This window comes from Oryza brachyantha, chromosome 10 (assembly GCF_000231095.2).
Source record: "Oryza brachyantha chromosome 10, ObraRS2, whole genome shotgun sequence".
NCBI classification, from domain to species: domain Eukaryota; kingdom Viridiplantae; phylum Streptophyta; class Magnoliopsida; order Poales; family Poaceae; genus Oryza; species Oryza brachyantha.
In genome coordinates, this window is record NC_023172.2 from 2,226,475 (window position 1) to 2,252,329 (window position 25,855).

The window sequence follows — 25,855 nt, forward strand, 5'->3', positions numbered from 1 at the left end:
TTACTGTGAAAAATGTAAAGTTTACCTAAAATATGGGTTGTTTTATCATTATTAAAATATACCTTAAGATAAAAAATTTTATAGGTACATGCTATCTCGAAATACTAAATTTTTTTCATAAAGAATGTACTTATACAGGACGTTAAAAAAAGTCTCAAAATGCAGTTTAGCCGTCTAGTCCAACTCGCCTCGCCTGTGGAATGCAGCGACGAGCCGACGAGCGAGCGTGCGCGGGGCAGCAACGCCTGGGATGAGGATGCGTCGGCGGCCGCCGAGACGCCGCCGGAGCGCGGTACGCGCCGAGGTCGAGGTACGCGGCCCTACGCCCAATCGACAGGTCCCATTCCCCTCCCCCCTAATCTTCTTTTCTTTAGGCATTGGGTGCTTCCAGTCGCAGATTTAGAGGTCGTGCTAGTCGAATTTGTGACTCTCTGTGCTCGTGAAATCCTAGATCTAGGAGTAAATCGTGCAGGTCTTGCTAGGACTTCGGGCAATGGGTTCGCGTCGCGTTGTTCTTGATAGGAAGGGAGGTCGACGTTGCTAGGTCAATGTGCAATCTGCCCTCTTGTTGGATCCAATTGGATGCAATTGGAGCTAATTGTATTAATTAATTCGCTCGGAGTAGGTGGTAATCGGGACAGTGCCATGGGAGGTACATTGAACAGAAGAAAAATAGAAACATGTGAACTCCAAACCAACAAGTCTGGCGCTGCTTGCTTTGTTTAAGAGACTAGAACTACATAATGACTTTTCGCATCCAAATGATCGTGAGAGATTTTACTTTAGGGTTTATTAATACGGGGTGGTGTCGTTTTAACACATAGTACAAATCTGTCTCTATTGAAGGTTGGTCATCTTTCAGTTTCTCTACAAGTAATAAAATTGCCATGTACTTGCGCAGGGGCACAGTACAATAGGAGACTAAGCAAAGTCAACTTATGCAGGTCAATCTTTTTAATTCTCAGAACATGGCCCAAGACACCAATTATTGAGCTTAAGGATGAGGATGCAAATATAGGTACAATGTTTTCAGCTCTTGGGCATGTGTATATCATTCATATTACTGCTCTTCCTCTACTGAAGCCTTCATCGATCGTGGTTCACTTGCTGGCTTGTTACAGGTACAGGCATCTTTAAATCCTCTCATGCTGCAGAACTAACTAAATTGGAAGTATTACTTCAATGATATTTCTTCTTTTCTCATGCTATTTTTGTTCATAGGAGATTTCTCATGCCATGTTTGTGTTCGTGATTGGTAATAACAGATGGAGTTTAAGTATCGTTACCCTAGTGAGATGTTATTTCAAAATGAGATATTGAGATATATCTTTTATACATTTTGGCTGTAGTAGTTCATTCTTTTGTATGCAATTTGCTCTTTTCTTCTCTATTGATATCTCTGTTTACTCTGATTATGGCTGCGGCCCTGTAGATTTATGCTTCAAACTATGCTGGATTGGTGGTTACAAAATCAACTAGTAAATATATATTCTCACATGCTATACTTAAAAAGTTCGGACATTTACTTGCCTGCTGTCCGTATGCACAAAAGCGGGGAATCTTTCAAACCTCAAAGTTTTATTTTGAGTTATTGACCACAGATTATTTCAAAATGATGTGCAATGCAATCGTGTTATAGCAACAGAATAGGGAAGAGTTAACCTTCCTAACATCTATTGCCTAAATAATTAGTTAACTAAAGAAGAGGTAGATATTTTATATCATATCTATTAATTAAGAGCTAAAAATATGAAAGGTGGATTATTTTCTATTTTTAGCCAAAAACATGATGGAACACATACAAATCTGTGTTGATTGAAGGTTGGTTATTTTCAATTTTGATACAAGTAGGAAAATTACCTTATCTTTCATCAAGTTCAACTCAAATGTGGCTTCATATGGAGCAAAAGTAGTAGACTAGCAGAAGTCAACTTATGTTGGTCATTTTTTTAAAAATTCTCAACAACATGGCCCAAGGCATCAATGATTTAACTCAAGTATGAGGATGCAAATATAGGTACAAAGCTTTCAGCTCTTCAGCATGCATATATTATTCATATCGCTGCTCTTCCTCTACTGAAGCCTTTAATCAGTCGTGTTGTTCTTACTGGCATGCCACTGGTGCATCCATATTTAAATCCTCTCATGCTGCTGGATATCTAGATCAGAACAGTCACATTAGTGATATTTTTCTTTTGCTGGTATTTTTCTTTCACCCATGTTATTTTTGTTTCGATGAGATTTCGATCTCATGACTAACATGGATAGGTCATCGCAGTTAATACATTTTTGTACGTTGAGCATGACTGTTAATCACATATGGAGGTTTTGTATCTTGAAACCTCGTGAGATTTTCTTTTCAAATAAGGTGTATATTTTATACGTTCTACCCAGAATAGTTCAAAGTTTTGTCTCAACGGCAGATTATTTCAAATTAATCCAATATGTCAAGTTTTGCAGATATGGGTAAATTAATTGTAGTTTCATAGTTATTATTTGCACGAAGTATTCGGAGAATGTAGCATCTCCTTCCGAATTTAGCATTTGGGGAGTTATTGCAGAATGTATTGTATTATTATGAACTCAATCCTCCTACCAAACAGCATGACACTTACCTTGCTGCCATTGATTTCTCTAATTTCCCCCTTCTATTTCATATTTTATTGCCATGTGTAGCCCATTAAGGCCCTAAACAGCATGCAGCCTCCCTAGGGCCAGTGGCACTGTGTGTGGGGTTACTGTTCATGGCAGGTGTTCAAATTAGAGAGAGGATGATATTGCTTAATTATCCTTTATCTTACGGATAGGTGTGTTAAAAGTTATGTCACTACATCTATATAAGATAGTTATATCTTACTATTCATTAAGCAAGAAATAAAGAAGAGTCTTAAATCTCTCCCCTTTCTCCCCCATCCTTTTGGTATGGCTTCTTTAATGGCATCGTCGCACCACCTGAGCCCATGAGTGCCTCAACTTTTTCTAAGGGCTCCTATCCCAGCATGATCATTACAATCTAGATAAATGTTATACGAGTAGCAATGATCATGAACACGCGATGTATATTTATAATCCCTGCTGTTAGTATCTCAATTGTTACTCTCATTGGTGAGAGGATGAGACTCAAACTTGGGGCAATTTTCTGTTTACCTATCACCAAATGTCATACTTTCCCGGGGGAGGGTTGGATACATATTTATAGCTGCCTACTAGTCTAAAAGATGTTGTCCTACAGCATCTCAACAACCTGTCCTAGAGCATCCTAACCACCTGTCCTAGAGCATCCTAACAACCTGTCCTAGATGTTGTCCTAGTAACTGAAAGCTGAAAAAACAAGCGTAGGACACCACAAGACCAAGACCAAACAGCCCAAGACTTATTCCTTCATTCTCCCCCTAAGTCTTGTGCGTTGTCTTGTGGGAAAGTTGAGCCATCCCGATCCGGGAGCAAAGCTCAAGGAACTTGATCCTCCCAAGGGGCTTGGTAAGCAGATCCGCAGGCTGGTCCTTGGTGTTGATGTAGCTCGCCTTGATGCTCCCTTCCTCCAAGCAGCCTCGGATGAAGTGGTACCTCACTTGGATGTGCTTGCTCCGTTCGTGAAAAACGGGATTCCTTGCCAGGGCCAGAGCGGACTTGCTATCCACCCTAAGCTCCACCGCTCCAGTGTCTCTGCCGAGGAGATCACCGAGCAGTCGAGCAAACCAGAGTGCCTGGGTCAAAGCAGTGGAGGCTGCTATGTACTCGGCCTCGCAACTGGATAGGGCAACCACCTGTTGCTTGACCGACTGCCAGCTAACGAGGCACTTGCCGAGGAAGAAGAGAATCCCGCTCGTGCTCTTGCTAGTGTCGATGTCGCCGGCGTGGTCGCTGTCTATGTACCCAATGAACTGTGCCTTTCCAGGGCACCTCGGGTAGTAGAGGCCGTGGTCGAGAGTCCCCGCAACGTAGCGGATGATCCTCTTCACAGCCTGCTGGTGCTCCGTCGTCGGTCGCTGCATGAACTGACTAACGTAGCCAACGGAGAACGCCAAGTCAGGCCGTGTGTGGGTAAGATAGCGAAGGCTCCCCACAAGACGCCGGTACTGCGTAGCGTCCACCTCCTCCGCCGTGCTGTCCCGGCTCAGCTTCAGCCTCTCCTCCATCGGTGTGAGGGCTGGGTTGCAATCGTTGAGCCCAGCTAGCTCAACGACGCGCTTGGCATAGGCAGTCTGGCAAAGTGTGATCCCGGAGTCATCTTGGTGCACCTCGATCCCCAGATAGAAGGAGAGGGGCCCCAAGTCACTCATCTGGAAAGTGGCCTTCATGTCTTCCTTGAACGCTGCCACCTCCGTATCCTTGGTACCGGTGATGACCAAGTCATCAACATAAACACCCACCAGCAGGGTATTTCCTCTATTTCCCCGTCGGTAGATAGCCGCCTCGTGCGGGCTTGGCTCGAAGCCCATCCTCTTGAGCGTGGAATCCAACTTGGCATTCCACGCCCTCGGTGCCTGCCGTAGGCCGTACAAAGCCTTGTGTAGGCGTAGCACCTTGCCCTCCTTGCCGGGGATCGCAAAACCCGGCGGCTGGTGCACGTAAACCTGCTCCTTCAAGTCGCCGTTGAGGAACGCCGACTTGACGTCCATGTGATGGACGCGCTAGCCTTCCTGAGCTGCCAGCGCAAGGAGTCGCACGGATTCCATCCGTGCCATGGGGACGAAGGCATCGTCGAAGTCGATCCCTTCCTGCTACACGAAACCACGTGCCACCAAGCGAGCCTTGTGCTTGACGATGGCTCCGGCTTCATCCCTCTTCAGCTTGAACACCCACTTAAGTGAGATCACACGACCATGAGGGAGGTTAGCAAGCTCCCAGGTGCGGTTCTCCTTAACCGCGTCCAATTCCGCCTTCATCGCGACGCGCCATGCCGCGTGTCTCTCGGCCTCTGTGAAGGACCGAGGCTCGCCGTTGTCGCACGCAAGGTGCAACTGTTCCTCCAGGTCATGAGGCACCAGTCCCGGCATCGGCTGGTCGCCGAGGAGGTCCTCCGTCGTACAGTACCGCAAGGGCTCTCCATCATGGTAGGCGTTAATGCGCTCATCATGTGAGAGCGGAGTAGCGAACTGCACCGGGCTGCGCTCGACGTGAGCTAGTGTTGGTGTGGATGAGCCCTGAGGGGTGGCTGTTGGCACCGGAGTGCGTGGGGTCGCCGGCTGTAGTGGTGTCGGCGAAGAGCTCGGCGTAGCCGAAGTCGTGGCTCGAGAGCGTGGCGCTGCCGAAGTGGCGGGTGCCGGAGTTGGTGGAGACTCGGAGACTGGGGTAGGCACGCTCAGTGAAGGGGAGCTGCCCACTCCCCCAGCTTCCTTGAAGTGGATGTACTTGACAGTGAAGTCGTCGTACGTCAGAGTAGAGCCGTTGTCCACCATCTTGTCCCATGTCCATCCTCGCCCTTCGTCGAACACCACGTCGCGCACCGTGCGCACACGCTGTCTCCGGGTCGAGGATGCGGTACGCCTTCGAGCCCTTCATGTAGCTGATGAACACCCCTGGGGTGCTCCTGTCGTTGAGCTTGTCGATGTGGCCAAGCTCCTTGGCAAATGCGAGGCAGCCGAAGACTCGCAGGTGGGAGACCGATGGCTTGCGCCCATGCCAAGCCTCGTTCGGCGTCCTGCCATCGAGAGCCTTGGTAGGTGAGCGGTTGAGGATGTAGACGGCCGTCACTACCGCCTCCCCCCAGAAGAGAGTCGGCATCCCTCTCTGCTTGAGGAGGGCTCGAGCCATCCCCACAACCGTCTGGTTGCGCCGCTCAACGACACCGTTCTGCTGCGGGCTGTACGGCGTGGAGTAGTGGCGGTGAATACCTTCATCGGCACAGTACGACGAGAATTCTGCCGCCGTGAATTCGCCGCCGTTGTCGGTGCGCAGGACGCGCAACTTGCGGCCGCACTCCGCCTCTGCAGCAGCCTGCGTGCGCCTGATGGCGTCCGCAGCCTCTCCCTTGCTACCGAGGACCGTCACCCACATGTAGCGGGAGAAGTCGTCGACGAGCAGCAAGAAGAAGCGTCGTCCTCCTGGTGTGGCCGGAGACACCGGGCCACACAAATCCCCGTACATGAGCTCGAGCCGCTCCTTGGCTCGGAAGCTCGTCTGATGGGGAAAGGGGAGCCGCCTCTGCTTCGTCAACACGCAGACGTCGCAGAACTGCTCCACATGGTCAAGGCATGGCATGCCTCGCACCATCTCCTTGGTACTGAGCCGCTTCAGGGCCTCAAAGTGGAGATGGCCGAAGCGCTCATGCCACTGCCACGCCTTGTCGTCCCGGTGGGTGGCGAGGCATACAGGTTGTGCTACCTGCACATTGAGTATGTAGAGTCGGTTGTTGCCTCTGGTTACCTTGACAAGGAGGTGACCACGGCACTCCCCGATCTTGCGCCGATCCCAAATCCTCATGACTCCGTTCTTGATCACCACGCATGAGCCTTCCTCTTCTTCCAGCTGTCCAATGCTGATGATGGAGTTCCTTTGCGCTGGATGTAGTAGACTTCGGTGAGCAGCCTGTGCTCGCCGGACTTGGTGGTGAAGATGACAGAGCCGGTGCCCTTGATATCCACGCCAGAGGCATCCCCAAACTTGACGAAGCCTCGGACGATGGGATCAAGCTCGGTGAAGAACTCCCGTCGGCCGGTCATGTGATGGGTGACCCCGGTGTCGAGGACCCACCCATCTGTCTTGTCGTTGTTGGAGCCGTCGCGAAGAAGGGCGCGTGCGTTCGGTTCTTCTAGGTGGAGGAAAGCCGATGCGGCCGGTGCCGCTGGAGATAGCTCGACGCTTGCGTGTGCCAGGAGCAGGGCCGGTTCTTCCTCCTCCATTTGTGCGGCGTTGGCCTGGCCTTGTCGTTGTTGTCGGCAGTCCTTGGCCCAGTGGCCAGACTTGCCATAATTGCGGCAGGCGTCGTCTCGCGTCGACCTGCGGTTGCCGGTAGTGCCGCCCTGGACGCCTCCACGGGCTCCACCCCGGATGCGTCCTCGCAGCCTGACCTGGACGCCTCCGCGCCCCTTGCGCAGATTGCCACGCTTGCGGCCGCCTACCGAGGAGGACTCCCCCTTTTTCCCATCACCCTGGCAAGCCTCTCACTGCTCCCGAGTGAGATGGAGCTTCCCGCTAATGGTGATGGGCCCGGAGAGGGGCTGTGGCTCATCACCGTCGACGACCTTGAGGCGACCAATCGCCTCCTCGATCGTCATCATGGAGAGGTCCAGCAGAGACTCGATGGAGCGGGCGATCTGCTTGTACTTCTGTGGGATGCAGCGGAAGAGCTTCTCGACAGCTCTCTTATCGTTGTAGGTGTCGTCGCCGTACTGCACCATCTTATGCAACAGAGTGTTGAGATGGAGGGCAAAATCATTGATGTCCTCACCTAGCTTGAAGGCCGGGTTCTCCCACTCCTTGTGGAGTGCTTGCAGCGTGCTTTTGCGGGCACGGTCGCTGCCGATGCGTGCTGCAGCGATGGCGTCCCATGCCTCCTTGGCAGTCCGCTTTTGCGAAAGCGAGAACTGCATCTCGGACGGAACTGCAGCGATGAGGGCATCCAGTGCCCGTCGGTCTTCATCGTAGTTGACGTCGCCATACTGAACTGCCTCCCACATGTGCCACACCTGGAGCCTCACCCTCATCACCGCGGCCCACTCGATGTAGTTAGTCTTGGTGAGGGTAGGCCACCCACCACCGGGACCAAAGTCCCTGACCACCGCTTGGATGCTGTGGTAGCCATAGCGCCGGTCAGGGGAGGGAGAGTCGCGCTGCCTATGAGGGCCACGCTCTCCGTAGACCCGGCCGCCATCACCGGGAGCGCCGTCGCCGCGCGCGTGCTCTGGGCTGTCGCCGGCACGCCTGCGCCCGTCTAGGCTACCATTGCCGCGTGCGGCCCCGCCTAGAGCGCCATCGGCGGGCGCGCGGCCCCCTGGACCGCCGCCGCCGTGCCGTTGGGCTGCTGCCCACCGTGCTGTCCGCTCCCGCGCCCTTCCTCTTGCCAGCTCCTCAAGGTCCCTGTCGGCGGTGATGTCGCCGGCGATGGAGCCGTTGATGCTGCTGCGCAAGGTCTCAACCTTAGCCTCCGCCGCACATGCTGCATCTTCCGCCTCCTCTGCTTCCGCCTCCGCCCTGATCGCCGCCAACTCCGCTGCCGCCAGCCTTGCTGCTGCTGCTACGGTCTGTGCCGCTGCTCGCCTGTGCTCTTGCGCTGCAGCGAGCTCGGTGTCCTGCTGACGCCGTGTGCTCGAGGCGCCCGAACGCCGAGACCGTCCGTCGGACATGGCGCGCCTCCGGGGAGCTGCTGCGTGGAGAAGGCAAAGGGAAAGGGGAAGGAGGAGCAGCCGGTGTTGCTACTGCTGCTGGTGGTGGCTGAGTGCTCACTCGAGCTTGGGAAGAGGAGGAGCAAGAGATGTTCAACCTACAGGAAAGTGTGGCTCTGATACCAGATGTTAGTATCTTAATTGTTACTCTTATTGGTGAGAGGATGACACTCAAACTTGGGACAATTTTATGTTTACTTATCACCAAATGTCATACCTTCCTGGGGAGGGTTGGATACATATTTATAGCTGCCTACTTGTCTAAAAGATGTTGTCCTAGAGTATCTCAACAACCTGTCCTAGAGCATCCTAACAACCTGTCCTAGATGCTGTCCTAGTAATTGAAAGCTGAAAAAACAAGGGTAGGACATCACAAGATCAAGACCAAACAGCCCAAGATTTATTCCTTCACCTGCATCCCAGAAAAAAATAACTTCTAGCATCCCTAGGTTGATTTTAGGAGTAGAACTAAATACCAAAATGATACCACGATGTACCTTTTTTAGTTCATTTTGTTGAGATTTGTGCAGCATGCCAAGCTAATCTCCAAACATTATTAAGCAGGTCCGGTGAAGAACACAATCAGCTAGAACTTCCCACACATACAAGAAAATATGGCAGAAGCTGCAGTAGTTCAGGCCCTCATCAAGATTGGCACTACTTTCGGAGATGCAGCACTGCAACCGCTCAAAGACATCATAAAGAAAGAAGTAGCTTTGTTGCAGGAACTACCAGAGCTCGCAAAATCCATTGGAAGGGAACTGGACATGATTAATAGCTTCCTCATGCAAGTACGGGCGAAGATCCACAGCACTGACAATGAAGTTCTGAAACGCTGGGTGGTGAGAGTACGCCAGGTGGCCTACCATGTTGAGGACATAATAGATGAGTACTCCTACAATGTTGCTCTGTTGCAGGAGGAAAGCTATTTAAGTAGAATGATGCGTGCAACCTACTATGGTACAACTTTCCATGGCATTGCTACTGGACTGAAAGATGTAGACAGTGAGATCAAACAATTATCGGGAATGAAGACAAAATATGCAGAGTACTTCAGCGAGTTGCATAGCAACACTAGTGCTAACACACAAGCTCATCTCTGCCGTGATAGCTCCCTCCATATGATCAAAGAAGGCATTGTTGGCATGACAGAAGAGATAGAGTTATTGAATTCGTGGTTAGCACCAAATGATCCCACTAGAGCGGTGTTATCTGTGTGGGGTCTGTTTGGGCTGGGGAAAACAACTCTTGTCAGGAAGGTGTATGAATCTATGAAAGAGCAGAAGAGCTTTCAATGCTATTCCTGGATTGAGGTACCACACGAGTACAACAATGATGTTACATTAAGGCAATTAATAAGGGATCTAGCACAAGAACAAAGCCAAGTGTCTGCAAACCTCGATAGTATGTATGGCAGCCAGCTGGTTGATATATTATGTGATGTATTATCAGATAAGAGGTACTTAATTGTTCTTGATAATGTCTGGGATGCTGATGCATTTCGTGGTATATCAAGCTTCTTGATTGACAATCGTAATGCTAGTCGAATTATCATTACGACTAGGACAAGTGATGTTGCTTCACTGGCTCAAGACAAATACAAGCTCAAGCTTAAGCCCTTGGGTGATGATGATGCAATGGCACTATTTTGTAGAAGGGCCTTTCACAATGACAACATGGAGTGCCCTTCACACCTTAAGGATCTGTGTAAACAAATTGTGAAAAAGTGTGGTGGCTTACCATCAGCCATCTATGCTATAGGCAATGTGCTTGCTGTCAGAGAAAAGACTGAAGTGGCATGGAAAATTATGAATGATCAATTCCATTGTATGTTAGAGGACAACCCTGGCTTGGGAGAAGTGAGGAGTGCCCTAAGTGTTAGCATCTTGTTCCTTCCAAGGCATCTCAAGAACTGCTTCCTCTACTGCAGCTTGTTTCCACAGAACTACCGCTTGTCTCGTGAAAGCCTTGTGAAGCTGTGGACAGCAGAAGGGTTCATAACAAAGAGAGGAAACAGCACTCTGGAGGAAGTTGCAGATGAGTACTTGATGGAGCTGATCCGAGGAAGCTTGTTGCAACTCTTGGAGACAGATGAGATCGGTAGAGTGGCCTTCTGCAAAATGCATGACATTGTGCGTGACTTGGCTCTCTCTTACTCCAGAAAGGAGATGTTTGGCCTTAGTGAGGGAGACCTCCAAACAGATCAGAAGGAAGATGTTCGACGCCTGTCAATATCCAAGGGAAACAAGAATGTGGGACCAAGCTTGGATTTTCCTCGCCTACGAACTTTCATCGCTACCAATGGAGCTGCAGAGTCAGATTTATTGAATTCTCTCATACCAAAATCGAAGTACCTTGCTGTTCTGGAGCTCCAGGACTCACCCATCAACATAATTCCAGCAAATATTGCAGACTTGTTCAACCTGCGCTATCTTGGGTTGCGGAGGACCAATGTGAAATCACTTCCCAAATCTATTGAGAAGCTCCACAATCTGGAGACTCTGGACCTCAAATACACTGGGATAGATGAGCTGCCCAAGGAGATCTGTAAACTGAAGAAACTGCGGCACTTGTTTGCCGACAAGATCATTGCTAGTCGCAGTGTGTTCAGATACTTCAAAGGTATGCAGCTGCCTCAAGGATTTTCCCACATGGATGAAATTCAGACCCTTGAAACAGTTGAGGCAACCAAGGATTCAATTGAGCTGCTTGGGAAGCTGATTGCACTTAGAACCCTGTGGGTCGAGAATGTGCATCGTGCCGACTGCACAAAGTTGTTTCTTTCTTTGTCAACAATGGTGAATCTCTCCAGTCTTCTCATCAGCGCCAGCAATGACCACGAGGCCCTTGACTTCGATGCATTCAATCCTTCCGAGATGAATCTCCAGAAGCTCATCATTAGAGGCTGTCTTGATAACGACACATTTGGCAAACCTGTGTTCAGCAAGCATGGTTCACACATCAAGTACTTGTCACTCAGTTCCTCAAGAATCGGCAATGATCCATTTCCGCTGCTTGCGGAGAACATGCCGAACCTCATATACCTGAGCATCCGGAAGTGGTGCTGTGCTGAGGAAGTGGCTCTCCGTGCAGGGAAGTTCCCTCGCCTGACGACTCTCTTCCTTGGTGACATGAAGCAGGTGCGCAGCATTGTCATCGAGCAGTCAGCTGTGGGTAGCTTGGAGGCATTGTACCTGGTGTCCCTGACGGCTATGGCAGCAGTGCCAAGTGGCTTGGAGCTCGTTGCGTCACTCAGAAAGCTCACTGTGTGGGGGCAGTCAGATGAGTTCAAGTTGGAGTGGAAGAGGGAGAACTGGGAATCGAAGCTGCACCATGTGCCGGAAATTCGCGTTTGATCGATCAAGAATTGCTCCCGGTATGCATGAATTACCTATTTTGCATGACTGCTGGATCGGTCTCTGAACTGATTCCTTCCTTCTTTGGCTGTACCCGATTGTGATTTGGTTTTTCGGCTGAACTTTATGTTTGTGATATGTCTGAAGTTGCTGATCTTCTGTTATGTGCTCCAAAATATGGATAATTTTGCTGTACCGAACACCGATTAATTATTGTGTTACATGTATTGCTTGTTGAATAAAGCTGTGGAGCTTCGTTATATGCTCCCTCCATTTAAGAGTAATTGAGATGTTTTGTTTTGTTAAGACAAGTGGTTTACTAAATAATCGTTAAAGTTAATTAATTTCTTGTAGTTTCTGCATAGCTCAAGTGCATGTGAAGTACATGTGTAGGTTCTCAAATATTCTTGAACCAATAGTCAAAATACACAGTGTAAGATTGAAAATTATGGACAAATCTAGTCCATGACCTCTCAAGTATACTAGCAGCTACTAGTGATCATAGCTAAGCAGAAGATAGTAGTTCTTCGTTGAGGTCATGGACTAGATTTTATAATAACAGAGTATAATATTATAATAATATCAATTTTGTGTTATAATATTATACTCTGTTATAATAATAGTTTGTCAGACCTTTGTTAAAAAAAATATATTTTATATTTTGAAATGGTGGGAGTAGAGAGTTACAGTACTTTGCACCAAATTTACACGTCTGTTATTTGGGCTTTATATAGGCGGATGTGGTTGATAACAATAATAAAGACTAAGGTTTTGTGTTACATTGGCCCCTAAACCTGAGGTTATTTGCAATTTTTTCTTGAACAAAATCCTGAAACTATGTGCTGCACATATTGCTTTTCTGATCGCCCATAGCTATCAGTAACTGATGGCAGCTTTAGGCATACTTTTCATTCCTCTGGTTTCTGTTAATTAGTGTCTATGGCAGATTATAATTTTCTTATCTAGCAAACACGAAATCAGAGTTGAGTAACGAAAGTGAAGAGGCAAAAAACCTCCAAAATGCAAATACAAAATTTCATATTAAATTTGGGATAGTAATCTGTAAAACTCATGAAGCCCCCAAGAGGGTTTAAGCCTCATCTAAAGGTCTGCACCATACGAACGTCCAAGTCTCCTGTTATTCTCGTTATTGTTGGGCATTCTCATTCTTTTTTTTTAATTTATGCGTTGTTTTATTTAAAATTTTTAGACAATTATGTAAAATTACAAGTCATGTTTAAAGTTTTTTTAATAATAAAGCAAATCATATTTTAATAATAAAGAAAATCATCTCTAAATAATTAATAATTATATACATTTATTTGAAAAAATCTTTAATTAGATTTTTAATTGATTTTTAGGAGGTTTAAACTAATAGAATAAATTCTAAAAATTATTAATTCGATATAAATTATGTTAATTAAAGTATTATTTCAATAAATTGTGTTGCCAATATACTTTTGTTCATTTTGATGTATATTTGGATGTGTCCTTAATTTTACCGATTTAGGTTATAATAAATCAATATGTATATATAAAATTCTTCATATGTACCAAATGATGAATTAATAGTTTAAGGCCCACTTTTCAAACAGATGGCTGAAGTTGTTCCATTTAGTTTTACATGGGTGAGTCCCTAGTGTATGTATGTGTACTATCCTCTCTTTGATTAGCCAACTAACTATCCTTTATATTCTTATTAGGGGACCAGATGACATGGTTGTTACTAACCAATGGACCATGCTGGTCTACTTCCGTGATTTTTAATATGGTAAGAGTTAAAGTCAATTTTTTATTTTACTAGGTAGGTTGGTATTTTTCGGTTGTCTCCTTCCAATAATTGATGATTGATATTTTTTGGTTGTAGGGTAAAACTAGCCAAATAAACATATCTATTTGTGCGTACTATAGATATCAAATTAATTAGTACTATTAAGTTTTCAACTCTCGAACACACCCGTTCTAGATCGGTACAATATATATAAATAAGCATGCCAACAAAATGTTCGTCAAATGGCCAAAAATGAACTCCCATCAAAATTATATAAGTCGATGCTCATATTTATTTGAAAATGTAATTACTAGACTAGACTAACTCACATTTATTTTACAAAATAAATTATAGCAGGATTAGTAAACTTCAATGTAATGCAACACATTCATATTAAAATTGATATGTGATGATTTTTGCTTCAACATATCTCTGCAACACAAGTAGTTGGGATCCGATGCCCTTAATTAACCACGTGGCCAGACTCACGCATATGCAAGTCGGTCGCCGATAAGAGACTATACATCACTTGTTCTTTGGTTGCCCTATGATAAAATTGGTTTGGAGTGTAGTTCAGTTTACCTTTGGTTTTAGTCCACCACGAAGCATGACCCATCTTTTTGAGAATTGGTTAAACGGGGTCAACTCTAGGCTTAAGGTTAGAGTGTTAGAGGGCATAGCAGCTATATGTTGGGCAACTTGGTTGAGTAGGAATGATACTATTTTTAATGGATTATAGGTTTATTCCTTTTTGTAGGTCATCTTCAGAGCGACATATTGGGTCAGAAGCTGGTCCTTGCTGCTTAATGAAGAGGATGACAACTTGACGAAGGAATGCTGCAAACTGCTAGAGATGAGAGTGCTGGAGTTTTATTCCAGATATGGTTGGAACTTCCCAAGGAGAATACAAGATTAGCTTCTCACCTGGAGGCTGTATACTGCAGGGCATCAGCATGTTTGTTTGCTAGTTTGCAAGGTGTTGGGTGTTCTTGTTTTCCAGTTAAAATGAATGTTTTGATGGTTGTTTACTCATGTAATGGGAGAGCTTCAATGCTCATGTATGAACTTGGTTGGCTGCGTACATTTTTTTTGGACGTAGAGGCCGGGTTTTTAATCCATTATAAAAAAAATCGGCCACCGATGGGCGCCACTAACCGATACTGACACTAACTGAGACCTTGTTAAAATCTCAATTACAAAAATCTAACTATAGATTAAATGTATCGTAATACGTGAGGGTTAACTAATTTATATCTATATCTATGCCTCTGATAAAAGCACAGATTATTCAATCGTCCGTCCGGCCCACGTGACCGTTTATTTAATATGTCACGCTCAACAAAATACAAAACGGATTCATGGCCTAGTGGGTTAGGCGTTCTGTGTAAACCCGAGACCTTCTTTAATTTTTCTAGACAAATACAAATAGATATATAATTAACAATAAAATAAAACCACGATATCTCTATGATTCCGTTTCTATATTCTTTTTTAAAGAATACCAAAGCAGATGTTTTGTCTAAATCGAAAGTAAAATTTATGTCTAATTCGTTTCCAGCGTAATTACACTGGGAGAAGAAGGGCTTGTACAAAAAGCAAAAGAAAGAGAATAAAATGAAGAATTGAAAGAAAATTAGAAAAAGAGAAAAGGAAATATATAAAAAAGAAAATAAACAAATTTGTAAAAACTTAGAAATTAAAATGTTCCGAATAGTGGTCACTATGCACTGTTTTAAAATTAAATATTTACGTTGAATAAAAACAATCAAAGGGTATATGACTCAAATAAGTGGGTTGGAAATTACCTAATAGAGTTTAGCGTGCCCCATCTTCCTTTATAGTTGAAATACAACCCATCTTATTTAGTTTATTTATGATGTTGAACATAATTTATTATTCTCAAATATAAGTTTTTTGATGCAAAGAACACTTTCTAAATCAATTGTATGTTGACCATGATTTATATTTCCTGACTCGAAGTATAATTTATTTTCAAAACTTATTTTGAGTTACACAATGTTGCAACAGACTTTTCCTAAATCAACTGTATGTTGGTCACACTTTACTATTTCTGTCTTGGCACGCAATTTAGTTTGAAAACCTATTTCAAAATTTATTTAATTTACATAATTAAAACACGGGTATTTTTTCTCGTATAATAACTAATTCCTTATTATTAAAAAAGTAATATCACAGTCGTACGTGGGTTCAACCTGATTGTATCTCTCTTGAGCCTGGCCAATCTTTCCATCTAATCTAACCTAGCACTTAGTTTCCATGTCCATATTGTTTATGACCCTAAACCCTATCACTCAGAAGGTAGCTATTTATAATTAATCTTCCTTTAATTTGCGATCAACAGATAAGATGGGACATATCGTCCTTCACCGGCCGTTCACCCTGCACGTACGGCAGCAGTCGATGCTCGGCCGATCGAACGATATTATTCTCTCCAAAAGCTCCGGCCAGCCTTCGATATTATTTTCTCCCCTAAGTTTTCTATTTCAACAGGTGTTTATATCTGCAATTTGCAATATATTTTACTAATCAAGGTACAATTTCTTTTATGATTGAGGACAAGTTCCCTTCCCCCTAACAACATCCGTTCATCTCCACTCTGTAATTATGCTCTACAAAGTTATTCCATTGATTTAATTGTATAGTACAAGTATACTGTATGTTCATGCTGTACTTATTACTTGCTCTAGATTTCTTCACATTTAAAATTAATAAATACATATTAATATGTTTGTTATTGCTGCAAATTAAGCCAAATAAATATACTACCTCCATCCTTAAATGTTTGACGCCGTTGACTTTTTTATACACGTTTGACTATTCATCTTATTCAATTTTTTTTGTCAAATATGTAAAGCTTTATATATACATAAAAGTATATTTAACAATAAATGAAATGATATAAAAATAATTAATAATTATGTAAATTTTTTGAATAAAACAAATAGTCAAACGTGTATAAAAAAGTCAACGGCGTCAAACATCTAGGGACGAAGGGAGTAATAAGTAAACACATTAAATAGAAATGGGGCTTATAGTCACACGAACGGTATAGTAGGAAAAACCTGAAAGGAAAATGTCATTGAGCCAACTATTTAAATATTTCTCCTGGTTTCCTTTAAACATAATATACATATTCTTTCCAGGTGTTAAGAGGATTCGTAATTTCATAACCTTATATGTATCAATTCTCTAAGAATTTTCCCGTGTTTGTTTTCCATAATAGTTACAGTCACAAAGCTCAAAGCGATGGACTCACAATTAATGACAAAAACGCACGGTTCGGCAACTTAAAAACGAACAAGTTAAAATATAAAGTGATCATATACTTGTATTATGAACAAAATGCAATATACAGTTGCTATCAATTCTTTTCCAGAAGACAAGTACAACATATGTTCTCATTTTCAAATAAACTAATAGTAAAAAACTCATGTAAAAACTATATAATAAATTAGTACCAAAAGCTTCCACCATACCATGGCATAACCTCAAATTGATCACTGTATATCAAAATGTACCAATAACCTGGTGAAGGCATACCCTCAAATCAACCGAGCAGTGCATATCAAAATGTACCAATAATCTGGTGAAGTGAAGTGTAAGTGCCAACAACGGCCACACAGACCCCGAAGACCAATATACCAATGACCGCCATCAGCTCGAAGCGATGGATTACTCCCTGGAGCATATAGATCTTTAGATAGCTCAGGCACGGGAACAGGACAGCAACGGTGACGTTCAGCGATGACCCGATGAACGACATGAGGTAGCCGAAGAAGGGCACCACGGATGCTAGCACCACCGTAGTGACGACAATGGCTGTGCCGACGAGCACCCTGGTGGCAAGCCAGTTGTTGCCGGCAGCCACCTCCGCCGCTGCCGCCGACGGTTTCAACTTCTCCTCTATCGCCGTTGTGATTGGCTGGATCACGAGCGCGTACTTCGCTAGTGGGGTGATCAGGGTCGTCAAGATGGCGATCCTCGTGTATAGCTTACCTATGGGTAAGTTCAGTGTCACCTGTGCCTGCACGTCCTGACCATAGATCAAGTATCCCAACATTGCTGTCAGCACGTAGTTGAGGCTGCACAGCATGGAAGAGATCAACAAAGCCTGCACAAATTAATCGAGAATTAATTTATGGAACATTACAACTAAATAAATATTACTAATGTTAGGGAGTGATTGTTTAGGTGTTTCATGCAAAAAACCAAATAATTTTTAATTCAAATTTTATATACCTATTCTTAGCGATCTAAAAATTAAGACTTGAAAATAAACTTTGATGAAATAAATCCCAAAATCAACTTGAAATTTAAGGCTAAAAATTTAAATTTTGGCTAATAAACATAAGTATAAGCGAAAGTTGGAGGTATTAATTTGTAGATCAACATGTAGAGGACATTGGATATGTAGTAAATGTACCTTTGGAAAATCCCTCTTCGTCCTCATGGAGGCGTACACGCTGGGAAAGATGCCATGGCCGGCGAAGCAGACGAAGTAGAGGCTGAGGGTGGAGGGCAACCCGCTTAGGTTGAAGAGGCTCGTGCCATCCATGCGGAAGCCCTTCTCGGCAACACCGGCCCAGACGAGTGACGCCGTCAGCGCCATCGACGCGACGAGCCCGACCGCCGAGACGTAGGCGAGCATGCTGAGGTCCTTCAGCCAGGTGGTCGGGAGGATGACGGCGGCCGCCACGAGCACGAACAGCTGCTTGCCGCGTAGCTGGCACCCCAGGATCTCCACCGCGGTGCCGGGGAGGAGCTTGTCGAGGTTGTCGCCCTCGAGGATGAGGAAGCTGATGGCGATGAGGTAGAGCTCGACGTGCATGACGGCGCCGATCGCCGTCCGGCCGTGGGCGCCGAACGCGAGGTGGCCGATGTCCGGGTAGCTCCTGACGGAGCGGTCGGCGCGCATGCAGCGGTCGATGAGCCCGCCGGTGTAGAGGCAGACGGCGCCGACGACGGCGAAGAGCGCGAGGCTGAGCCAGCCGCCCTGCGCCAGCGCGTACGGCACGGAGAGCGTCCCGATGCCCGAGATCACGTTGCTTAGGTTGAGGCAGCATCTCCAGAAGGAAGCGCCGCCGCCTGTGCCGCAACGAGGGAGGAGCTGCTGCTGCTCCTCCTCGACATTGTTGAAGGCCTCGTCGGCTTCTACGTCCTCTTCCTCGTCTTTGCCATGCAGCAACGGCTGCGTCGCCATTATTTTTGCGCCGTCTAATTAGGATGCTACCTCCACAAATCTGAGATAGAATAGAACTATAATATAATATATAAATATGAGATTAGTTCTACGGAGGCTGGATATAAAATGGAGGCCGTGCGGTTAATCAAGGGCATCGGATCCAAACTAATTCTGTTGCTTTCTCCGATTAATTATCTCTACAACAACTTTTTTCTGCCAAATTTTCGTCTGCCCGAGTGGGCCGAACCCACGTCCTTGGGTCGTCAAAAAATATCTCGTCCGGCCGGCCTGCTGCGCCTCGCCCTCCAGCTCGCGCGCCCGTGCTGGGCCGCGTCCCTAGGCTGGCCGGGTCCAAGCCGACTGGGCTCCCCCCTTCCTTCATGGGCCGACCTGCCCCTTACGTGGATCCTCCGGCGCTCGGGTCGGTCTAATACACCACCGCTGGTGCGCGATCCCCTCCGCGCGCCACTTCCTTCCTTTACCTCTCTGCTATCGCCTAGAAGAAATGTTTATACATTCTATTCGGCAGAAGAAGAGAAACATTTATAAATGTATTTCGTTACATTAGACGTAAAGGGGATAACTTAGTAGTATAGTACGATTTAATTTTCATACACATATATAAAGAGACGTGCACATACTTGCTTACTTTAGACATATAAACTTAAATACTTATACGCATAGTCATATAAATTTATACATACAAACATTATACGTACAAACTCTACCTATAAATATCTTTATAAATATAAATTTATACACGTAAACTTTAAACTATACAGTTAAGACCCCTGTCTGTAAAGTTTATACATATATGAAAAAATCTTTATACATATAAACTTATACATATATACACATATACATATACATACAAAGTCTTCATATAAAAATCTATATAGATATAAGTATTATATATATATATATATGTGTATATATATATATATAAATCTTGATACATGTAAATTTATATCTATAAAGTTAAAACTCATATTTATTTGTAAATAAATAGGAGTTCTTCCCTTCCATCGGGAGCATCGCTGGCTTCGAGCTCCCGCTCCACCGCCCCCGAACAGGGTGCGTCGGCCGGCATGCAGGATGTCTGGATTGCGGCGGTTGATGTTGATCTTGGCGTGACGATACTGCATGCATCCATCTGCCGTCGCTGACCACGTGCCCCGGCATCGCTCTCGGCCGCGAGCCTCCAAGCAGGAAAAGCTGCGTGATAAGTATTTACCGGATGATTGACGACTAAAGATTTACAAAATTTATAGGCCATGTAGCACTTCTTCGTAACAGGAAATTCAAGTATTTTTTGTTAGTAGCTTTGCATATGCACGTAATTTAAGTATATGTTACAGTTGGTAACACGTATGCTGTGATGTACTTGTCTCTATGTACACTATATCTGTTATTAATCTTATTTGTATAGCTAATTCTAATCGGTTGCAACACATGCACACATAAACATCTCTACTCTGAAAGCAGAGTCGTTCTCATTCCCCTCCTCCTACGCATGTCGTCTGTCGATCCGTCCACCAACCAACAGAGTCCCACGATCATCGCGCAGTAAAAAAAATAAAAAAAAAACTCCGCGCGTCGCACACCAAAAGGGAAAAAAAAAACTGACGCACGCTGCAACAAAAGAAAGAAACGCACGCACGCACGCCACTGCACACGCAGCCTGACGCACCGCTGCCGCTCTCCCCTGCCGTTGAAGCCGTGGCCACCGTCTTCTGCCAGATGGCGTTCGCCATCGACACCACTCGCCCCGATCGATGCCCACACCCCCGTCGTCGCACGCACCGTCGCCGTCGTCGATGCCGCTTCTCGTCGCCCCTTACCCACCCGTCTTCTGGTCGGCCCACCGAGGCATTAGCAGCCACCATTGACACGCCGCCAGTCCCACCGGCACCCCTCCTAGGGGGATCCGCATCGTCTAACATTGTGTTGCTATGGTAGGGCGTAACATTCGCCTTATCTTGGCCCTCTAATCAAGATCAACGGCTGATAGTGTTAGTGGCAGTTATAGCACTGGTAACCGTGCCACTTGCCGCCTCATTCTTTAATGGGCAGCAAGAAGGTTCTGCTCTCCAATCTCCAAGTCCAGTTGCTACATCTAGCAGGTAAGTAATACAATTATTAGTTAATATCAGACCATATGTTGCAAGCCTGGATATCAGCAATGTAAAAAAAATTCAATGTTGTATTTTGAGTTTTACTCCCATCCTTTCTTCTGTACCTTAAGGTACCGGTATCTCGTGGTACCAAATCGTTTCCGATCGTTGTATCTAACAGTGCACATTATACTTAGCTAGATTCAATAGTGAGAAACGATTTGGTACCTCGAGGTACAGAAAGAAGGATGAGAGTAAAACTCTTGTATTTTATAGAGAAAACTCCATACCTTACTGGGTACCACAAACTGGCATGACATTTAATAGCGTCGCTGAGGCTCAAAAGTTTTGAAACCATTATGGGGTCAAATTGGATTTGATGTTAGAAAACGATTTCAGAATACTAGTAAACTTGATGGCAAGGTTACATCAGCTGCATTTGTTTGCAATAAGGGTGGGTTTAGAACAAATGATAAATAGATCATTTCATAAATAATCCTCGGGCTACTTGGAATCGAGTTCTATAAAAATATGAGATACATGATTTGGTTCTTGGGCATAATCATATGCTTCAAATCCTACAAATATTACTAATGGTATGGTTCAGAAATATTCCACCGCTTTCTTGTGAGAAATCCATTGTTATTTGTATAAAAGGCATTTATGTTTTTATATGTTCACTTAGCGGTGGGTGTTTCTTCATTTAGGGTCACATGGATGGTCATGACAAGAATTTTGGAATCCATTTTGGACTGATCAAGAAATCTGAAGATGCAATGGATTTAATTGGGTGTCATCCTCCTCCTTACTTACTTTATAGAAGTGATTTAAATCTCTATGTTTTGAAGCCTTTAGACATATGTAGTTGGGCATCCAGTTTGTATTATTCAAAATTTGAGTTCTAAGACTTAAAGTGAACAACCAAATATTTTAGTTCACCCCAACTATCAAATCATCCAGAACTTCAAAAGGGGATTTCATCTCTATTCTTACTGGTGATCTGGAGCTTGCAGCATCGCAACGGCTTCAGTTGTTGAGCTTGCACCTTGCTGCACCCTCATCAAGCTTGCGCCCTGCTACGGCCTAGTCGGCTCCTATGTCAACGACCCTGTCAAGCGCGCGCACCACAGCGACCTCATTGAGCTCCAACACTGACGACCCTGATGAGCTTCCATGCTGACGACGCAACCGCAGCCGAAGCTCTCTAGCCCGGACGGACGCCGACCTCGGCGGACGGCCGCTGAGGCCTGAGGCTTGCTTGCTCGGCAGACGGCCAGTCACCAGTCAGCTGTGTCCTCGCCTCGGCTTCCACCGTTGGGATTCAGTCGCCGCGGCGCCGCCAGCTGGTCGGCGGCTCGCTGGCTCCTCGCCCCGACGCCCCTCGGCGGTGCCCCACTCGACCCGTCGGGCGCTCCTCGCCAACGCCGCGTCCGCGCGCCCGCCGCCCCTGCACTTGACAATGGAGCACTAGAGAGAGCGACGGGAACAACAAACGAATGGATAAGGTCAACACGTTTCACACAAAAGCGAGATATAATATATGAGCCGTTGATTTATTAGCCAATAACCAGGATAAGGCGAATGTTACACCCTACCATCGCAACACAATGTTAGAGGATCTCCAACGGTCTTGCTATCCTACTTTCCAAGCTAAAAAAAATAGACAACAAAGCAAAAAAAAACGAGGTCCAACAGCTTCTCTATTTGGATGGCTAAGCCATCTCGCTGGCGAAATGAGTAGCTGGGGTGGCCAAATTTGGCCACCCAAAACAGGCTTGCCATCTCCTCCCAGCCGTGGGGCCCACCCTGCACCACCTCTCCTCCTCTCATCCACCTTTCCTCCTAGCCGTCTGCGGTCGTCGTGGTCACCGTTGTCGCTGGGTCGTGGGCGTCGCCGAGGTTGTTGTCGTGAGCCGCCGACGTCGGCGCCATCCCGAGCTTTGCCACCGTCGTCATCTTGAGGTTGTCGTCGAGCAGAGCGGCGGGGAAACGGAGCACCGCCGCCGCCGCACTGCCACCACACCACCTCCCAACGCTGCTCCGGCCACCTCCTTCAGCCGCACCGACGCCATGCCGCCACCGCATGCCGCGCTGCTCCGACCTCATCCTCCCGCCGCCCCAGCGCCGTGCCGCCACCCCCACGTTGCGTGGGCGCCGCCTCGGCTCCGAGCGCCCCACTGGTGCCGCGCCGCGCCGCTCCAACCGCGTTGCCGCCGTCCCTGGCACGGCCCGCCGCCGCCACACGGCTCCGCGCCCGGCGCCGCCCGTGCCGCTGCCTCCCGACAATGCTCAGGCTGGAAGGAAAGAAAAGGAAAAGAAAGAAAGAGAAGAAAGAAGATGGAGAGAGGAGGAAGAAAAGGAGTAGAGGCTGACATGTGGGTTCGATTTTATTTTAGAGAGGATTAATAAAGAGTCTGTTGAACCAAACATCTAATTTGATTAGTCAAATCAGATGGAGAGCTGGCTATATGGCTGTTTGGAGAGTTAATTTGAAGAAACTATTGAAGATGCTCTTGGACGATGCGCATGCACAGCAGGGTGGGACAACATCCTCGGCTGGTCGCACCACTCCACCACCATCTCCCGCTCGCCGCCGTTGGTGGTCCTACTCCTACGCGCCACCCACATGTACGGCCGTCCGATGGGCCGTCGAGGCCGCCGTGCCTCATTTCTTCTTCCTACCACTTGCGGTACACCTTCGTGTCGCCGGGGAGGAGAAGGTTCACACACCTTGCCTGCACGGCTCTTCCGCAGAGGCAGGGCACCGTGCAGAGGGCCGCAGGCTCCAGCGCGTGGACCAACGTGTCCACCGGCACCATCAAGTCGTGCTCGCCGAGCGCCGAGAAGGAGGTCACGCAGCAATTCAGCATGCCGAGCGTCAGGTAGTGGCGCTTCCCCGGCGAGACCATGGACGTGAAGGACGGGAGCGCATTGCGCTTAAGAGGAGGGAGGGCCTGCAGGAGGACGGCAACGTCGACGAGGCTCGGGTCACTCTTGCAGGAGGCGAGGAGCTCGGCGGCGTGGCCGTGGAAATAATGGTGGTACACGGCGAATACGGTGGCTGGCTTGGCCCAGTGCAGCGCCGCGGGGACTCCGCGCGACGTCGGGGATCCCCACCCCACCAGCACCGTGTACAGCACCCGCGTCACCGCGGCCGGCGAGCTGGCGCGCGCCGACAGTGGACAGGGTCTCGGACCGACGGACGTGCGGGGGCAGTACGCGTACGTTCACGCCGTCGGAGTAAGGGATGTGTACGATACGACGCCCTGGAGGACTTGAGGTGCGGGAACATGACGCAGTGGCTGCAGATGCATGCCGGTCGAGAACGTGACGCGCACGGTGAGGCGCCGCGCCGAGTTGATGTGGCTCTGCATCGGGTCGGTCACGATCATCAAGTGGTGCCATCTTGGAGGGCTCGCCCAGCCCGCCATTTGCCTCGAGCTGTTCGGCATCTGCTCACCGTGATTTGAAATCAGCAAGGAACTATACACTAACAATTTTGATGAAAACAATTATATTCTAAATTGTGATTGCCGATTGCTCCGTGTATAGCAAGAGCATCACAATTTACAACCAGTTCTTATCTACTGACCAACCAAATTCTCCGTGTTGCTCTCTAGGATTTTATAAGGACCATTTTAATTTGAGCTTTTTTAATCCTTGAGTAGTACCAAGAGATACTAAAATTTTAGTGTAAATAAGGTACCTAATTTTACACTAAAAATTTAGTATCTCACGGTACCTTCTCAACTACCGTAAAATTGCTCTTTTAATTTCCTATCCTACCAAAATCTGCGGTACTAAAATTTTTATAGGGTAGCAAACCAAATATGGTGTCTTTTCTTTTATAACTACTTGTCGGTTGTAAGATGAAATTGGCACTAAACTGGATTTTTACTGCTGAATTCAGAGCTTAATTAGGTTTTAGGACAAATACATTAATTCAGGACTTGTTCATTGACTAAATAAAAAAATGAATCTTTTTTTAAATGAACCTATTCATTGAATTTAGAACAACATGAATTTAGAGTTTTTTCTTCTTAGTTTGAACTAATATTTTTTACATCGATCTAGAACGATAGGGTTAGGTTAGGGAAAATTGTGTCATTTGTGCATATAAGATTAAACAAACCAAAGAGATGACAAAGTTCATTGTTCCCAAATTCCATCTCTGAAGGTTCCAAGCGTGTTAGTTGCATTAGTCCTATAGCTCACAAAGAAAGTAATAACCAATGGTTTGCATGAAAAATTAGGGATGAACAATAATATTGTCGACGATTTAGATGTCGGCAATATATATGGAGTGGCTAGCGAGGCGTAAAGATTAATGGTTAGAATGAAGACACAGGGTTACCCAGGTTCAGGCTCTCGACTAGCGAGATAATACCCTACTCCTGCTTGGTGATTGTATTGGATTGTGGGCAGATCAACTAGAAGATAGCCGATCTGAATATGTCATCTCCCTGGCCCTCCCCATGAGGAGTGCCCCTATCCCTTATATAGTGAGGGATAGGGTTTACAGATAGAGTTATAATCTGATGAGACTAAGATCTATCCTAATTTGGTTATAACTCGGATCCAGTATAGGCGGCATGCAATCCAGCCGTAACCAAACTTCGGTTGATACCATATAGATATAATCTCGTTCCTATTCGGTACCCCTACGATTGTATGTATACATGTAGTCTATGGATACCCCTAGTACAGGTATTCCATAGCAGCCCCTGGAGTCGTACATAGCCACGCAAATCATCCGTGTAGATTGTTGATTATTAGGCGTATCTTCACACAGTATGCTTGACGTTATCCGAGTGCTTCCCAGGCGCTTCCCGAGTGCTTCCCGAGTGATCCCGAGTACTCTGTTATGATTGTAGAGGCTGTTGATGGCTCCGAATGGAAGTAAGAAATAGGTGCATCGAAGATGCACCTATTAGGTGTAGCCCCCGACTCTATGCTTAAATGTGTAACAATTAAACATAGAGTCTTTTGGAGACTGTATAAAAAATGCTTAGGTGCATCGGAGATGCACCTAATAGGTGTAGCCCCCGACTCTACGCTTAAATGCGTAACAATTAAATATAGAG

At 46.2% G+C, this 25,855-nt stretch overlaps 2 protein-coding genes across 9 annotated transcripts; one reads left to right on the forward strand and one right to left on the reverse strand.

Moving 5' to 3' along the window:
- Positions 1-175: 175 nt before the first annotated feature.
- Positions 176-14,613, forward strand: LOC102710461 (disease resistance protein RPM1-like). Of its 8 annotated transcripts, XR_005812581.1 has the most exons (5): positions 176-310; positions 902-1,121; positions 8,892-11,703; positions 13,387-13,454; positions 14,212-14,613. XR_005812581.1 is itself a non-coding variant. In XM_040528058.1 (4 exons), the coding sequence occupies exon 3, from the start codon at positions 8,942-8,944 to the stop codon at positions 11,681-11,683; it is 2,742 nt and encodes a 913-aa protein (XP_040383992.1). In that variant the 5' UTR covers positions 176-310; positions 902-1,121; positions 8,892-8,941; the 3' UTR covers positions 11,684-11,703; positions 14,212-14,613. The 8 variants fall into 8 exon arrangements, 7 of the variants coding, with proteins under 7 accessions (XP_040383992.1, XP_015698931.1, XP_015698929.1 ...); XM_040528058.1 differs by lacking the exon at positions 13,387-13,454; XM_015843445.1 differs by lacking the exons at positions 13,387-13,454; positions 14,212-14,613 and having other exon boundaries at positions 902-944; positions 1,019-1,121; positions 8,892-11,967.
- Positions 14,614-16,844: 2,231 nt separating this feature from the next.
- On the reverse strand, positions 16,845-18,692 carry LOC102710175 (amino acid transporter AVT1I-like). Its single transcript, XM_040528466.1, has 2 exons — positions 17,899-18,692; positions 16,845-17,586 (listed from the first exon to the last, which is right to left on the reverse strand). The coding sequence occupies exons 1-2, from the start codon at positions 18,673-18,675 to the stop codon at positions 17,041-17,043; spliced, it is 1,323 nt and encodes a 440-aa protein (XP_040384400.1). The 5' UTR covers positions 18,676-18,692; the 3' UTR covers positions 16,845-17,040.
- Positions 18,693-25,855: the final 7,163 nt, after the last annotated feature.

Excerpts from the sequence above, each read along its gene's own strand:
- LOC102710461 (XM_040528058.1), top strand. The coding sequence starts at position 8,942 with ATGGCAGAAGCTGCAGTAGTTCAGGCCCTCATCAAGATTGGCACTACT.
- LOC102710175 (XM_040528466.1), bottom strand. The coding sequence starts at position 18,675 with ATGGCGACGCAGCCGTTGCTGCATGGCAAAGACGAGGAAGAGGACGTA. Across the intron at positions 17,587-17,898 it reads CGAAGAGGGATTTTCCAAAG|GCTTTGTTGATCTCTTCCAT; the intron begins GTACATTTACTA and ends TAATTTGTGCAG.